Source organism: Miniopterus schreibersii (assembly GCF_964146895.1).
Source record: "Miniopterus schreibersii genome assembly, chromosome: 6".
Taxonomy (NCBI): domain Eukaryota; kingdom Metazoa; phylum Chordata; class Mammalia; order Chiroptera; family Miniopteridae; genus Miniopterus; species Miniopterus schreibersii.
Genome location: NC_138107.1, coordinates 6,900,276 through 6,917,055, shown reverse-complemented (window position 1 = coordinate 6,917,055; position 16,780 = coordinate 6,900,276). Strand labels below are relative to the sequence as shown.

Sequence of the window (16,780 nt, the reverse complement as noted above, 5' to 3'; positions counted from 1 at the left end):
GTCCCAGCCTGGCATGCGTGCAGACAAGAGCACTGCCGACCTCACCTGCGGCCAGCAGGATGTGCACCACATCGGTCTTGCCAAACAAAGCGGCCTCATGCAAAGCACTGCCCTTCTCCGTCTGGAAAGCAAACAAGAGCGCAGAGCGGGTGTCATCAGAACAGTGGCCTGGGTTTCGCGTGGCCACACACGACAAACGGGACAGAGACAAGAAGGGACAGGAAAATAAATAAACCACACAGCCCTCTGTCATTATCTTTCCCATTTTTCTTGTCTAGATTCCAAAACCACGAGTGTGGCCTGTCTGTCATGGGTGTTTGCTGTGCCATCAGCAGGCCACACACGACTAAGTTACCCTTGGAGTCACTGATGGGTAAGACTCCTCAAAACTCCACCTTCCTGGGTGGACGGAGTAATGAGTGTGGCTTGGTCAGTGCGAAGCCTGAGGAATAGTCACTCGCCTGAACGGAGAAAGCAAACCACCAAGGGAAATGCTGTCTCCTGTTGGCAAAATCAAGCTGATGGGGCTTTGGCGGTGCTAAATGGTGGCCGTGAGGACACGGGTACAGGAAGATAATGAAACGTTTCTAATTTCCAGAGCTTATCTATGATCACATCTTTTCAGGGAATAATAACTACATATTATCCCTGAAAAGAAACAAAAAATAACATACTCACTGGGGAGTTTATTGGTCTCTTAAGCCTCCCAGTAAAATGAGCCAACAAATGGAAGCGTCTGACACGCGGTGTGAATGTGCTCAGTAAGAGACAGCCCAGCAGCACGCACTGTGCCTTTTCCGAAACGACTAAGTCACTGAGCCCAGGATATCTACTGGCCGCTACCTGGTAGTTGCTGTCCATGCCCGCGTCCAGGAGCACCTGGACCACGGCCCTGTGGCCATTCCTGGCCGCCAGGTGCAGAGGCGTGTGCTTCTTAGTGTTGCAGCTCAAGAGGTTGGGGTGCGCATTGAGCAGCATCTTCACCACCTCCAGCCTCCCATACAGCGCAGCCAGGTCCAGAGGGGTCTCGAACTTGTTGTTGCGCATCGTGGGGTCTGTGAGCTCCTCTAAGAGGACCTTCACCACCTCCGTGTGGCCATACTGTGCCGCGCAATGCAGGGCCGTCTCGTTGTCATTGTTCTAAAGAGTTAACAAGCAGATCACATCAGGAAGGTGACTGGCAGACAGGCCTACAACTGGGACAATCACACATAAAGCCAATGAAATTTAAATGAGAGAAACAGCAGTAATCCTTGGGGACTAACAGAAATCAGTCAGAATCCAGAGGTACTCCCCGGGAACAAGGTTGACTGCTCCAACCAGCCCTCTTCCCCAGGTGCTGCAAGAGGGGAGCAGCCACCTAGCACCTGCAGTCTCCTCTGTGCTGAAGGAGGTGACTGCAGGTGGCCTGGGACTATGGCAGGCCTTGGGAGAAGCCCTGGCAGATGAATGCCAAGAAATCGCTGCTGTTGACTCATTTTAAACTTCAACTGGTTTTACAATTTATATTTAGTCAACCCCGTGGTTCTGATTCTGGATTTGTTGACCATCCATTGCCTCACAGACAAGCTTTTCTGAAGAGTTTGTCATCTGCTTAGCTTCTTGCATGCAAATCAATCAGCCAACAATGAAGGTAACAGAGCAGAGCACCAAAAATCACTCTCGCAACACCAGCCAACAGCCATCTCCAGGGGAGGGGGCACTTGAGGTCAGTCACCAAGGAAGGGGGGGGGGAAATGCTACCCTGCACCAGTCAATGCATGCAGCATCCACAGTGTGTCTATGCGACAAAGATTCCATCAGACACCGGAATGTTGTGTGAAAGGTGCAAAATATTCAAAACTGTACCACCACCATCAATTCAAATGGACACCCGCGGCCCTGGAAGCCAATGCTGCTTCAAACTAAAGGGAGAACCCGGGATAAAATAGAAGTTTGTGCTTTTTCAACCGTCAGAAGCAAACTATTAACTATTCCATTGATGCTTTCTTTTACTACAGCTGCCAACGTACAATTCGAGCAGGAATAAAGTGATTTCCATGCCCTTTCCACTTTAGAAGCACTGATGAAAAGAATTCTCCCATGAGATTTTGAGATTCCTGAATTCACCCAGGAGGCTTCTTTAGGGAAACAAAGTTTACAAAGGGTTTGTCCAGCAAGTCAATATTATGCACCTTTCAGTGGTCAAAAGGTAAAAATTAAATGTTTTCACAACTACTTTTATTCAATTAATGACATCAAATGTAACAGACTAGAAGTCACCCAAACATGCATGCAATTCCATCTGCTTTTGGTCTGGCATTTGACTGCATCATTTTTTCCAGCTACACCAAGTGTACCAGAAAGATCCAGAGCTGCTGGGAGCAAGGCCCCAAAAGGCCAGAAGGACAGCAAAGAAACTTTTAAAAATGAAATAAGGACAGAAAGGGTGGTAGCAGGAGCCACATGCAAGATAAATGCACACAGATAAACAGAGGACCAGGCACTGAGCTCAAAGAGGTTCAGGAGAACAGCAGATGAGAGGTGTGCAGCCCTCGCTGGCCACAGACACAGCCAATTAGCAGTGGCCTCCTCAAAGGGCAACTCAATGTCAACCTGAAAGTCTGGAGAGAAGGGGAAATCCTTGGGTTTCCCTGAGCCAGACCAACCATTTAGGATATGCATTTGGAACACGCACTGCTGTGAAGCTATGGCATGAGTCCCTGAGCAAACCTAGAGTCCCTCCAGCTCCTCATAATGAGAAGACAGCCACATCAACAAAACTCACAGCAGCTCCCTGCAGAGCGCTCCTGCAGCCAAGCGGCAGCCCAAAGAAGTTCAGGGGGGTTATCAGGGTTTACATCTCAAGGTCAGCATGGTGGCAAGCGCCCAGAAAGTCAGCTTATTCTTATTAAAACTCCAGTCCAGAAGATCTTGCTTACTCGGAAACAGATACTGTTGTCTCTTTCATATCCAAGTTGTCTCCCAACAACCAGAATAATCTGTCCTTGATTTTGTAAAAGAGAATGCCATGAGGGCCTGAACAACTGCAAAACTCTAAACTATCCAGCAGAAAATAAGTCTTCCCTGTTTGTTTGTTTTTGCCAGAATGCAGGCAGTTGCCACAAAGTTGCCTTGCTGAAAAGGCAAGGTCTGGATCACTGCCAGGCAAATTTCCCACCCATGCTAAAACGGCCTAACCACATCTCCAGGATGTCCTGCTTAGATGCAGTGTAGGATGCATCTTTCTTATGTTTCAGCCTGGCCAGACATGGTCTCATAACTGTGATAATCTTGAGTTTAGGACTGTGGTGAGCACCTCTCCACTACTGAACATAGGCCATCACCAGGAGCTCTCACTACCGTTTCCCCCTGAACCTAACAACTATCAGGGCAGGAAGGCACTAAATATTGATTCATGGACCCACAAGAAGGGGAGGGATTCCAAGAAGCACACAGACTTCTAACCACCTGGAACCCTTCTCTTCCACACCTTCCAAATTGCAGCATAGGTGCTCACAACACCTCGAGTTCCCAGAATCGTATTACTATGAATCTGGACTGAGGAAGGGGACTGAGATGAAATACCCCAATTTTCCCCAAAGTCTTTGCACAAACTCCATTCCTGCCCATCTTGAGACCACTTTCATTTTCCTTGCTATGTATGGTCAGTACTTCTAAGGCAAAAAAGATCCCTCATACCCTTTATATCTGGAGACCCCATTCAATGTGTAAGTCCATTAGACTTATGCGTTTACACACCCCCCCACACACACACACACAGAGTACAAGCAGCAGAAAATCATACAGAAACATTTCCACAGCCTTTCTCCTCTTAGAACCATTCACAACCATCAGCTCCCAGTGCTGAGATTACACCCAACTGCACTCTTGTTCGCTGTTGACAGACACCTAGGTTAGGGACACCTGGGCTGCAGCTCTCTGTAGCAACAATGGTACAGGCTTGAGAAAACTGAAACAAAACTGGGACAAAAGGACAAATCAGGTCTCCTGAGATTTAGAAGACACAGGATAAACGTGCAGACTGAGTCCATCATGTGGAAGGCGTTCGACTTGTTCTGCAACGCCCTGGAAGGCAGACTCCAGAAGGTTTAGGAAGACAGATGTCAACCAAGCATAAGAAACCAAAAATCAGCGGAATCCCGAAAGAGGATGCCAAGCCTTAATTCTGTTTGTTACTAGGAGAAACAAACAAACAAACATAAACAAAGTAAGAGGTAGATGGCCGACCTTTTAGGTCAGAGATGTCCCGGCTCTGGGTGGAAAGTTAGCTTAGATCAGTGGTCCTCTAACTGGCTTCATTTAGGAATTAAAAGTAACTAATATAAGCCCCACCCCAGGCTTGCCAAGGTAGCACCTCAGAGGCTACAGCCCAGGAAAACTGTTATTAAGAAGCTTACTAACCCAGAAGGCACCCACTCCACCAGGCACTCATTCATCACCATTCAGGGAGACAAACTGCCCATCCGTGCACTCAACAGGAGGGATATGGCATTCCTCCTGAGGCATCCCTGCCAGAAACATATACCCCGAAACGAGGAGACAGCACACAAACGCAAACTGACGGACAGTCAACAAAATGGGCCTATATTCCTCAAAAATGTCAGTGTCGTCAAAGGCAGAGAAAGTCTGAGGAGCTGTTCTGGGAATGATCCTGGGTTGGATCCTGGACCAGGAAAAAAAATTGCTCTAAAGGACATTATTGAGCCGATTAATGAAATTTGAACATGGATTCCATATTGAGTAACAATATTATATCCATGTTGAATTTTGATCGCTGCATTGTGGTTATACGAGTGAGTCTTAGGAGATACATGCGCAAGTATCTGGAGCCAAAGGTGCTGATGTTGGCGACGTAATTTCAAATCCTTCATCATTAACCACAATGACAGTGACAATATGGGGAGGGGGGCCAGTGTGACAAATGCTAACAATTGGTTAATCTAGGAGAGCACAGTGTAGTTCACTGCATTATTCTTGCAACTTCTGTAAGGTGGAAATTTTTTCAAAATAAAGTTTACTAAAGCTTGCTAGGTGATTCCGATGCAGCCAGACAAGCTGGACAGCACATGGGGACAGCTGGTCTATACAAGTTCTAGGTCTCTTCAAGCTCTGAGATTAAGCTATTTTTAAGTGTACAGAAAACAGATCTACCCCAAAACTGATTTGACTGTTGCTCATCTTATGATATTCAGAGTAAGTTAAAATTACTGTAAAAGAGAAAACAATTGCAATGGTTCCCTCTTAGCTAAGGACGATTTACACTTGGACTGGCTTATGCTGACTTATGAAAAAGGGAAGGCTCCGTATGTCCAGGAGGAAGACAAAGCTCATGAAAACTACATCTGCTCCCCAGAAGGGCACCTGAGATTTCTTCATTCCCAAAGGTGCCTGATATGACTTAGCAGCAAAAGTCCTTTAGCTAAGCAATTCCTAGACACAGCCAGATCAATAAAAATCCATGGGGTCAGGACAAAACCTAGGGGTGTCACAGTCAAATCAGCCCAAGCTGAGTTTGTATTCTTAGCACCCAAACAGCTTTATCCCTTAGGCCTTTGCGTCAGTTGCCCTGGGGTCGGGGGGGAGGGAGAGTTGAGAAAGGGGGAGGCAAAGGGCAGTCTTTCCAAACAGAGAAGTATGTTCTTATTCCATTTAGACTATTTTCTTTTATGTGTGCAAAATCAAGGGATAGGAAAATGTGCTTTCAAAACCAGTCTTGCCCTAGCCAGTTTGGTTCAGTGGTTACAGCGTCGGCCTGCGGACTGAAGGGTCCCGGGTTCGATTCTGGCTAAGGGCACGTGCCTCGGTTGCAGGCTCGATCCCTGTCCCCGGTCAGGGCGAGTGCGGGAGGCGACCAATCAGTGTGTCTCTCTCACATCGATGCTTCTCTGTCTCTCCCTTCCATTCTCTCTGAAAAGCAGTGGAAAAAATATCCTTGGGTGAGAAACAAACAAACAAAACCAGTCTTACCCTTTAATCAGCTTCATAAGCCAACTAAACCAACCAAGAATCACTGAAGGGGAAACCAGTTCAAAGTGACTCCCCCAAACAAAACCTACTAGTAAACAAGGAACAGATTCCAAAATGCCATTTCAGAAATACCGCATTATATATTCCTTTAAAATTGGGATCTCGAATATTACTAGTGACCAGATATTTTTACTTTACGTACATTATCTTACTTAAACTCCAAAACAACCCAGCAAAGTAGATGGAATACCCTATTTTACAGAAGAGGAAACTGAGGCTCAGAGAAAGTAAGTAACTTGTTCACGTCAACAAAATCAAGTAAGTGATAGCAGAGAATTCAAACTAAGGCCTGGCCTACCTGACAGTTCTCCACTCTACCATACCACTTTAAAAAACAAAACAAAACAAAAACCAGAAGAAAACAAAGACAGAGTATTTTCTATTTTGAGGATCAGAAGAGGGAATTTAGAGTGGCCCAAAACAAAGCTCGTGTGCGCCACTACCCCAGATCAAACTGCTTCCCACCATCAAGGCCCAACAGCTGAAGAAACCTCCAGGCCGGCCCACAGGAGGCTGTATTTGCCAAGTCAGAATTTCTCAGGGAAAAGCACAAGCATCTGCAGAAGCACCTTACATTTCCTTCCCTGTGCTGCGCATTCAGAGCAAGAGAAAGGCAGCTAATGTGAGAGGTGCAGTGACTCAACCAAACGCCAGATTGTTGCCAAACAGCAAACCTCACCTGAATGAAAACTCAGATCAGAGACAGCAGGCGAGGGCGCTGAGGAAAGAGGCTATGGCCACCACCCAACAGTGCTCTGCCACCGATGTGGTGAAGGCCACGGGCAGCGAGGCCAGCTGGGCTGGTCCCAGCCTCACGGGGAAGGAGATGACACAAGTGTCCTGCTTGGCCCTGCAACTTCATGTCCTGTTTCAGAGCTCTCCCAAGGCCAAGAGTGACCAGGCAGAGAGAGAAGCTACCAGCTGGGGAGAGGGATCACAGCTTTAAAGTCCCAGGCAGGAGCTGAGAGGGGGACCCCCGAGCCACAGCTTTGACGTCACCAACCCCCTTCTCCCACATCTCCATCCCCCTACCACGAGCTCCCGAAAACCAGATTCCATTTCAGTAGAAACACAGAATGCAGACGAAAAACAATTTTTTTTAATCCAGGAAGTAAAACTTAATCAGTTTTCCTGTGCTTCTTTAAAAGTAGGTTAATCTGTTTGACATCTTTTAACGTCGTTTTTCTTTGTTGAATTTAAATGACTTCAGAAATCACAAAAGTTATGCATATAATATGGCCCCATCTTTTCCACATTTCTGCCACTTCTCAGCTTTTCAGATACTCCGGGAAAAACACCAAGCCTTCCAGCATTAGTACGGATTTTAAAAGCAAACCAAAGCCACTGAGGCTGCATTTCCCAGTCCCGGACAGGTCAAAGGCAGACGGCTGAAGCAGACACAGTCAGGGTGATGAGGGGGAGCCCGAGTGCACAGAGGGGGAGCCAGAAAGGACCAAGAGAAAGTGCAGCTTGGAGAAATGATGCAGAGAAACCCTGACAGCAAAGTACACACCTTGGCATTGATATAAGGGTCAAAGGGGCCGTACTTTTTGAGTTCTTTGATCTCAAGAGCATTCTACAAAAAGGAGAGGAAAAGAGAATATGATGATAAAATGGATGAAATATATCAAAGCAACTGCACAGCCCCGAGGGGCCCAACACTGGAATGACCGGGATCTGCCTCGAAGGGAAGTAAATGGGGAAGACGGTCTCCAGGACCTGACACTCATCACCCCCTCTTATCCAAGCATCCAACTGAAACCACAGTGATGGCTGTTAAATAAATCACTGTGGTACTTGGAACTAGATCCTTCAGCGCCTGCCCCACCCACCTGCCTGCTAGGTACTCAAAGCACTGGCTGGTGTCCCACCTATCGATGGCTACTCCAGGTGGGAAGCAGCTGTGAGCAGGAGAAGCCAGCACACTCAGGTGGCTCCAAAGTCCAAGCAGCTGTGCTCCAAGGCAAAAGTGAGCAAAGAGGATTAGAAATGGTTAATGAAAGTTTCCTAAATAAGGACTTTAATGGGTGACTAGTTTTTTCAACACTGAAAAGTATTACTTAAAAGCAAACTTCCTTATAAATTTCCTCCAGATAAGAGAAATTACAATCACCTTAGCCAGGAGGAGTAAACCGCATTTAGATACTAAAGAGACCATTTTCATTCCTAATGTTATAAAACAAACATCTTAAAGACATGGATGATCTTAAATGTCTGTTGCTCACCAACCAAAAAAGTGCAGCCCAGTAGGGGGAAGGGAGGCTGACTGACAGCTGTACACACACAATCTCTAAATCGGGACATTTGGGAGCCCTGGTTCATACTCTCGCACCCCGGAGTGAAGCTGCCCCCTCTGAATCAGTCATGCCCTAACAACTCATGGAGAATGTGCATGAACTTGCTGACACGTGGCTCTGCAAGAGTCACCTCCTATTTTTTGAGGACTAACTCTATTTTAATTATATAGGTAATTTAACAATCTCCTCTCAGCAAAGTCATTAGGAAAATAATCCTACACTCAGTGAGAAAGAGCAGCATCTCTCATTCAAGCACCAAGAAAGTATCTACTTCAGTTCTGAGCAGAGAGGAGACAGGAGAATGGCTCGTCATGTAGGGAAAGCCCATCTCCTCTCAGATTCAAGCTCTAGGGGTATTTTATAAGAGGCATGTCTAGAACACACATAATTCAAGTATAACTTTTCCAAAGCAATAAATGTAAAGGAGAGGAGTGCCTAAGGCCATGGCCACTGTGAGGTTATTTTTACTCAAATGCTGCCTTTTTATCTTCTAAGAAGTATCTCTGTACTGTGAAAGCATGGCCACCCTTAGGTTAACATTATAGAGGACCCATGGAAGTGAGCTGCATTCTGCTGACCTCCACTCTCTTTTTGGGAGCTCACTTTCATCTCAGGCTCTGGTCCTTCCACTTCTGTGAGTTCCAGTGTGTGTAGAACAGCAGCATAGTGCACACAGCACTGACACACACCGGAGGATCCCTCTGCCAGCTGAAGTCACAATGCCATGTCGACGGCATAAGCACAATGTGCAATTAATTAAGCCTGCCAGCTTGAAATAGACTCTAAGCAATTTTGCAGAAGTTGCATTGTTTCAAATTTTGCATAAGGTTAGTATTTATATTTTTCTTATAGTATTATTCCATGCCTGCGTGATTCAAATGCATATAAAATGTAACTCATGGAATAAAATCTCCCTGATGCACTAGGAGGAGAGGTGCTGGAGAGGCAGAGAAGAGCCACTTCCCGTGATCTGAGCCACGGGACCAAGAGTGCGATGGGGTTGCCAAGGCCTTGGCTGTAGCTGAATGGAAGAAAGCTTCCCTTCCTTCCGACCTGTTCGTTGACTCTGGTGTGTGAGGGCCCTTGGTGGATAAGCAACCGCACGATCTGGGCGTCTCCTTTCCAGGCTGCCAAGTGCAGAGGGTAGCAGCCTTTGGAATCAGCCACATTGGTCAGCGCATCATTCCTCAGAAGAACCTCGACCACATCCCTGGAAGGAAAAAATCAATCATGAGTTTGCAGAACTCAGAAGTCTTTCCTACAAATAGCTCTTTACACAAAGCGCTTTCCCAGCTATTACCTCATTTGGCTCCCATGTCCACCTGAGCTCATCACCCAGCCTCTTCCTTGTGTTCCAGGAGCTACTGCTACAGTTGCTGACATGCAGCTGAACCACGTTATGTCACACAACACTGGCTCTTCACCTCCCTGTTTAGGCTTTCTAGGTAATCCATCCATTTTCTATTACTTTGAAAATGTCTGGTCCCCTTGTCTAAGCCTTGCAACGCTTCCTGTTTGTGATGTTTAAACAGCATTCAGGGATAGAATTTACATAAACGTCGTGCAAAACAAATATCATCATTCACCACATTATTCAGACCATTCAGTGATGCGGAGCTGAAGTGGACGGACCAAGCAGAATTAAAGCTGCTAGCAAACATAAGCCAGATGCATATGGCATCATTTGATACATCCAGGAAGGAGGACTTGGCTTTCTTCTTGGTGACACCACTAATTAAGCAGATACAAATGTATAATTATCCCCATGCACATGAGGTCGAAGAAAATCCACACTGTAAATAAAAACAGCATCTGGAGATCAATTTGGCTAACAAGCTAGTCTTTTAAGTTCAAGATTCACTTTAATTCAGGTTACCCCACTATTTAAGGGGGCAGGGTCTCTACATATTTCTTGTTAGCTGTGTCTAAAATGGCACAGAAAGGACATAATGATCATGTTCAATATATTTCAGAAAAGTTCAATGTAGAAGGTAACAATCATTGTCTCTTTGGCACATCAGAGTCAAATGGGCTGGGCCAAATATTGCACAAGTGACACAGAAAACCACAAGGTTTAGCCCTGTTCCTTCCTCAGAAAAATCTAAAATGGTTCCAATAATCCCTCCTCATAAAAACTAAGCTTCTACTGCTAATCTCACACGGTGCAGCACGCAATGTCTCCCCATTCCAGTGCAGTGGGTTTCCATTCTCCCGCCTCCCGGAGGATCCACTCCCTGCAGCCCCAGCGCCTGCCCTGGCGGAGCCCGGTCTCCCTTACCTGACTGGCAGCACCCAATCTCAGCTGCCGATCGCTCAGACCTATGCCTTCTTCTCCTACACCCCCAAACACACCTCCCAGACACTCTCCCCACAGCCCACCCAATTCCAATAACGTCTCTACGTGTAAGAGAATTAAACAGGCCTTATTTTTCATGTATTTCTTTCCTTAAAAGTGGTTCCCGTTGTCTATTAGGCTAATTTTATGAGGAAAAATGGCAAGCTGAAGGACAAAGGAAATAACTATTTTAACAGAAGGAAAGGTTCTCAGGGCCATTCCATCAATTTTCAGCGTACAGAGGGCCTGCTACCTAACAGATGATCCAGCCCCTTTGTGCCCTGCTGCCCCAAAGATGACCTTCACATTCAGATGACTGTGTGGCACCACACATTTCAGGGGGGAAAGGACACAGGAGAAAAGGAAAACTCAACCTTTGGTTCAGTTTTTTAAGGGGTAGAGTGGGGAAGGATGTTTCAGTTGTTACAAAGAGAGACTTGGGAATTCTGGATACCGCTCCGCAATCCTTTACAGGAACCCAAAGGTCGGAGGAAGGCCTGGGCCTGAGGGGGCAGGACACGCAGGTCAGTACTCACTTGTGGCCGTTGAGAGCAGCATGGTGCAGAGGGGTGTACCCAGTGCTGTCGACACAGTTCACATTGGGCCCTCTCCAGATGCTGCAGAGAAAAAAGAGACTGAAGTCACAAACCAAATTTGAAGACAGCTAGCTGCCTGGGAAAGAATTCTGTGTGACATTTAATCAAACTGGTCACTTCGCCATGACTCCCGATAAAGGACAGCAGCCGTTTACCACAGAAATGCGCAGCAGCCGGGAGCACACAGTGGGTGCTGAGCAAGGAGTCAAGCGTCAGGACAACAGGGTCATCATTTAAGAGCCGGTTCCTCTGCACCCTTCTCATCTGTGACTTCACAAACCGCTCCGTCTGGGACTGGTGCCTCTGAATACTCCCAGGATCGTAAGAACAGCTCACTGACAGGTCATCAGAAGTATCCCTGAACCAAAGCACTCAACCAGTCACAGGTACTGAACACCAGTCTCTATGCTGGTACCTGAAGGCTTGAGAGAGACCTCCACACAGACCAGAACAACTCAACCACCAGGACCAAGATCAAAGAATCCACATTTGTAAAAGCACAAGGATGCATGCCTTAAGATGCAAGAGGCAGTTCGGTCTTTCCTTTGTGAATAGGTCTTATTGGTAATAAAAAAAGTAACAACAGAACCTACAATTTCAGTGCCTTATTTGAATACTATGCTAGCTAGCAAGGTTGAAATGTCATCTTATTTAATCCTCAAAGCCTTAATTTTCATTTCTGTTTCACCTCTTATTGCACTGGCCAGAGCTTCTAAAAGCCTGTAAGTAGCAGAGGGCAGCCTTGTTTTGGCCTTGGCCTTGTTTGCTTTTTTTTTTTTTTTTTTTTTTTAATTGTTGACTCTATTTGGCCTTGCTTTTAATGAGAATGCCTCTAATGTTTTTGGAAGTTGGTTTGAGATAGAGACTCTGTAACATGTAAAAGAAGTATCTTATTTTTTTCCTATTTAAAGTGTTATTAAAAATAGTTAATTAAAATGCACTTTCTGCATCTATGGAGATAATCAGTTTTTCACATTTAACCAACTAATATGTTATCAATAGGTTTCTTATACTGAACGATTCTTTCATTCCTGGAATAAACCAAAAACCTTATCTGGCCATTCTCCATGATAGCCATGTCAGTGAATTCTACTCGAGAGTGTTTTATTTAGTTTTCACATCTATATTCATAAGTGAGGCTGGTCTAAAGTTTTTGCTTTTTGTGCTATTGCTTTTGGATGGTATTAGTGTTAGGTTTTGGTCACAATCATCTGGGTAGGTACCTACCCATTTCTATATTCAGGAATAAATGACATAGAGCACTAAAATTATAAATAATCACCAGTAAAGCCATCTGGGCATAGAGCCTTTATGCTCAGATGTTGGATGCAGTGTTATTTATGACAACAAAATTTTGGAAATAGCCCAAAAGTCTATCAACAGAGAAATGATTTGATAACTAAGGCACAGATACATAGTAGAATTTCATATACCAGTTACAGTGCTATGTAATAAGACAGAACAGAGATTACAATATGTTAAGGAGAAAAAAAGAAACAAAACTGTAAACACTGTAGAGAAAGAATATATGAGCAAAACTTCTCAGGATAGTGAATTGAGTGCAGAAGTTTACTCAACCTCCTGTCTAAAGTTCCATCAAGTGACAGAAATAATTCTCACCCTACACCATAGATAGATAGATGGACAGATGGACGGACAGACAGACAGACATGGATCTACAGAGACACAACCCAGAAGAGTGCAAATTAAAATAATCACATACCGTTTTTCATCTACCAGACTGACAAAAATGAGAATGACACTGTAAAGTGTTAATAAAGATCAGGGAAACAAGCCCTCTTAAACACCACTGGTATGAGTTTAAATTGGTGAATTCCTGTGGGAAGACAATTTGGCAGCATCCACCAATACCAAAAATAGGCATTCACTTTGCGCCAGCATTTCCACTTCCAGGCAACTATCCAACGGAAACGCTTGCACATGTGCGCGACGCCCCATTCTTGTACAGGGCTGCTTCCATGTAAGAACAGAAACCAAAAACTTAACGTCCATCAATAGGTGAGCAGTTAAATATCAGGTACACTCATCAAATGAATGATTATATAACCACCAGCAACAATGACAATAAAGGAAAGGAAACAAAAGAAAATGAGTTGGAACCGACATGGAAAGATTCCCCAAGACATACTTTGTTATGAGCACGTGAAAAGCAGAAGTCAGTGTACAATACAAGAATATGGGCCCCGCTGTGTGTGTGTGTGTGTGTGTGTGTGTGTGTGCGCGCGCGTGCACACACACCCTGTGGAAGGTGATGGGAAGTCTTGTCCAGCGTTGCTTACCCTGGGGAAACGTGTGTTGGGTTGTTGCAGAATGGGAAAGAGGAACATTCATTCACGCACTGCTCCGCATTCTACCACAGTTTCAAATATTTACAATCAAAATGCAATCATGTTGTATTTTTATAATATTTTTTAAAAGAGAGAGGAGAAAGAAGCTATACATAGGGAAAAGAAGACAAAAAATAGAAATGCTAATAATAAATGGCTGTGTATGTGAGTCAAGGGCCACTACTGCAATAAGCCTGTAGGTATTAAGCCTAAAATCTTAAGATAAATTTTCAGGGAAAAGGGAGGATGTGTGTGCTGCCATCTGATAGCTGGTTTATTTGTTCACTGTCAATTAAGGATGCTGGCAACAACATCAGGAGCATGAGGTACATCCTGGTATCCCCGCGCTCCGCTGAGTTTGATTCCTATAGCACCTTCCAAACGAAGAGCTATAACGCACACTTTCAGCGATGCACACTTTGTCACGCCACACGATGATCTCATGTTCTAAAACAAAAACTGCACACCCGAGCCTGACAATGATGAATGATGCAGTGGAACGAATCTGGAGCATCTAGGAGGTACAGTTTTCATATCTTTTTTAAAGTTGCCCACAGGACAAAAGGTCATCATTCTATTCTAAAATAGGTGACACTAAAATCCAAAAAAAAATGGCTTGCACCAAATCACAAGCCACATCAGTGGCAGATCCAAATCTCCCATTATTCCCATTCATGGAGCTCCTGGCATGTGGCCAAGCAAGGACTTTTTGAGCCAAGCCTTAGTGTGTAGGGGGTGAGATGAAGTGAGTACACAGCCACACAAGGCTGAACATAACGCAGTAGTGAGACAGCCGGAAAAACCAACAGAACTTGGCAAGGAGGAAATGCCAACACGACTTAAAGCAGGTGGGAGCGCACATCTGTCAGCAACTGCTACTCCATCAAGGATCTGCTATCTTCAGCCATCTCTGTCCAGGCCCCAAAGTAACCTTAAAACTAAGATTTAAACTGCCCTTGCTTTTAACGAAAAGGCAGGACTGAGTAAGCCCTCCGTCACTTCCTAACTTGTACCTCCATGTCTCTGGTTTAGAGGTGATTAGGTCTGGACACCCCAAACCAGCACTAAAACTACTTCAAAACCATGAGAAAAGACAGGAAGAAAGATAAGAACTTTTCCTGCATAAAGTTGCAATATTTCCAACCAGTAAGGCCTCTCCCCACATTTTCTCTAACTAGCATTTCCTCTAAATACCCATCCAGATATTAGGGGAATAGGGAATTATTAAATAAGACCTAAGTGAAAATGGAGAAGTGTAATCTCTCTGCTTGGAATTTCAGCTTCAGACAAGAAGGCAGTAACATCCCCTCCGCCCAAGTTTCTTCCTTCTTGGCAGCACAAGAAAAGAGCTATTTACAATCTAGGTCTTCCTCCCGATCACAGCTATCCTATCAGGTTTCTCTAAAACAGTAACTACCAAAGGGCTGCTCACCAACAAACAGAAAGGAAATACAATGTGCCAAGAGAACCAGAAAAAGAAAAAACACAAACAAACAATGGTCCAGGAGATTCCTAAACAAAGGCTAGCCTAGACAGATTGTGCGGAAAGGCAATGGCTGCCCTCACTTGTGCAACAAACCCTCACGCCAATCTCGACGGGACGCAGAGCAGTCAGTCCCAGCAACCTGCAGGTAGAAACCTTAGATCTCGGTTAGGAGCTGAGGCTCTGCAGTCAGCCGACCGCACTTCAGAACCTGCCTCTGCCGCTTGTTGTTTGTGACCTGGGAAAAGTTACCAGCCCTTCAAACCACTCTCTCTGCATCTGGAAATTCTACTGTGATAGGCTCCACAGGACTTGAATGGCTCGTGGAAACTAGGACCACTCTAGCTTGAGCCAGTTTAATAGCATTTGGGTTGAGGGGCCTAAGATGTGTCGCAGAGCCCCAAGTGCACAGGCGTGATGTTGAAGCACCTACGTTTGAGATGGCATCTAAAGACTGGGGTAGGGAAGAACATGACTGATGGGACGCTGCGGCTTTGGAATCCACCTCAAACACCTCTCTCCATTCATTTAAAAGCTGACTATAGGTTGATTCATGGCAGGCAGCATGCTGGATCTGGAGGAGCTGATGAGTGAGAACAGGCCATACGGCAGCAGCAGCAGGGAGCGGGGGAGAGGAAGACGGGAGGAAGAAAAGATAAAAAATATGAACAATAAAAGGGCAATAAATACATATCTATCAACAGTTGTATCTAAGAAAACAAACAAACACGTAGAACAGAAATGGACTCATAGAGAACACTTTGACGGCTGCCAGATGGGAGGTGGGATGGTGGGAGATGGGCAATAAAGCTGAAGAGATTAAGAACTGCAAATTGGTCGTTACAGAACAGTCACGGGGATGTAAAGTACAGCACAGGAAATATAGTCAGTAATACTGCAATAATTATGTGTGGTGTCAGATGGGTGTGATTGATAAGAAAACATGGCCCAAATATATTCGTCCACAAGAATCCCACCTCAGAATGACTCACACAGGCTGAAAAAAAACTTCTGGAGGACTTTAAGGAGAGATCGACAATACAGTCACAGTAGGGGACTTTAACACCCAACTGGCTTTACTGGATAGATCTTCCAGACAAAAAATCAACAAGGAAACAGGGACTCTAAGTGACACACTAGATCAGATGGATTGCACTGGCATTTACAGAACATTTCCCCCCAAAGCTGCAGAATATACATTCTCCTCAAGTGCACATGGGACATTCTCAAAGATAGATCACACATTAGGACACAAAACAAGTCTGTCTCTACAAGTTCAAGAAGACTGAAATCATATCATGCATTTTCTCAGACATTTACACCATGGAATACTATGCAGCTAGAAAAAAGAAAGATCCCTTACCCTTTGAGACAGCATGGTGGAATCTGGAGAATATCATGCTAAGCGAAATAAGCCAATCAGAGAAAGACATGTGTCACATGACCTTACTCATATGGAATCTAATGAACAAAATAAACCAATGAACAGAACAGATCCAGGGACATAGAAGCATGGAAGAGACTGACGAATCTCAGAGGGGAGGCAGGGGTGGGTGGGGAGAAATTAACCTAAAAACTTATATGCATATATGCATAACCAATGGACACAGTCAATAGTGTGGTTAAGGTGGGGGGATGTTCAAGGTGGGGGGGATCAATGGAGGGGAAGGAGGCATTTGTAATATGTTCAA

At 45.0% G+C, this 16,780-nt stretch overlaps 1 protein-coding gene across 6 annotated transcripts in view; it reads right to left on the bottom strand.

Moving 5' to 3' along the window:
* Positions 1 to 16,780, bottom strand: part of ANKS1A (ankyrin repeat and sterile alpha motif domain containing 1A) — a gene marked incomplete at its 5' end in the record, with an annotated part of 177,108 nt that overhangs the window by 96,396 nt on the left and 63,932 nt on the right. For 4 of the 6 annotated variants that reach the window (XM_081139616.1, XM_081139618.1, XM_081139615.1 and 1 more), the window contains 4 exons: positions 46 to 121; positions 844 to 1,140; positions 9,381 to 9,537; positions 11,199 to 11,279. In XM_081139616.1, the coding sequence (XP_080995742.1) occupies positions 46 to 121; positions 844 to 1,140; positions 9,381 to 9,537; positions 11,199 to 11,279 (611 nt within the window). Of the gene's footprint in view, positions 1 to 45; positions 122 to 843; positions 1,141 to 7,543; positions 7,607 to 9,380; positions 9,538 to 11,198; positions 11,280 to 16,780 lie in introns of all 6 variants that reach the window. The other 2 variants (XM_081139619.1, XM_081139620.1) reach the window with 1 other exon arrangement.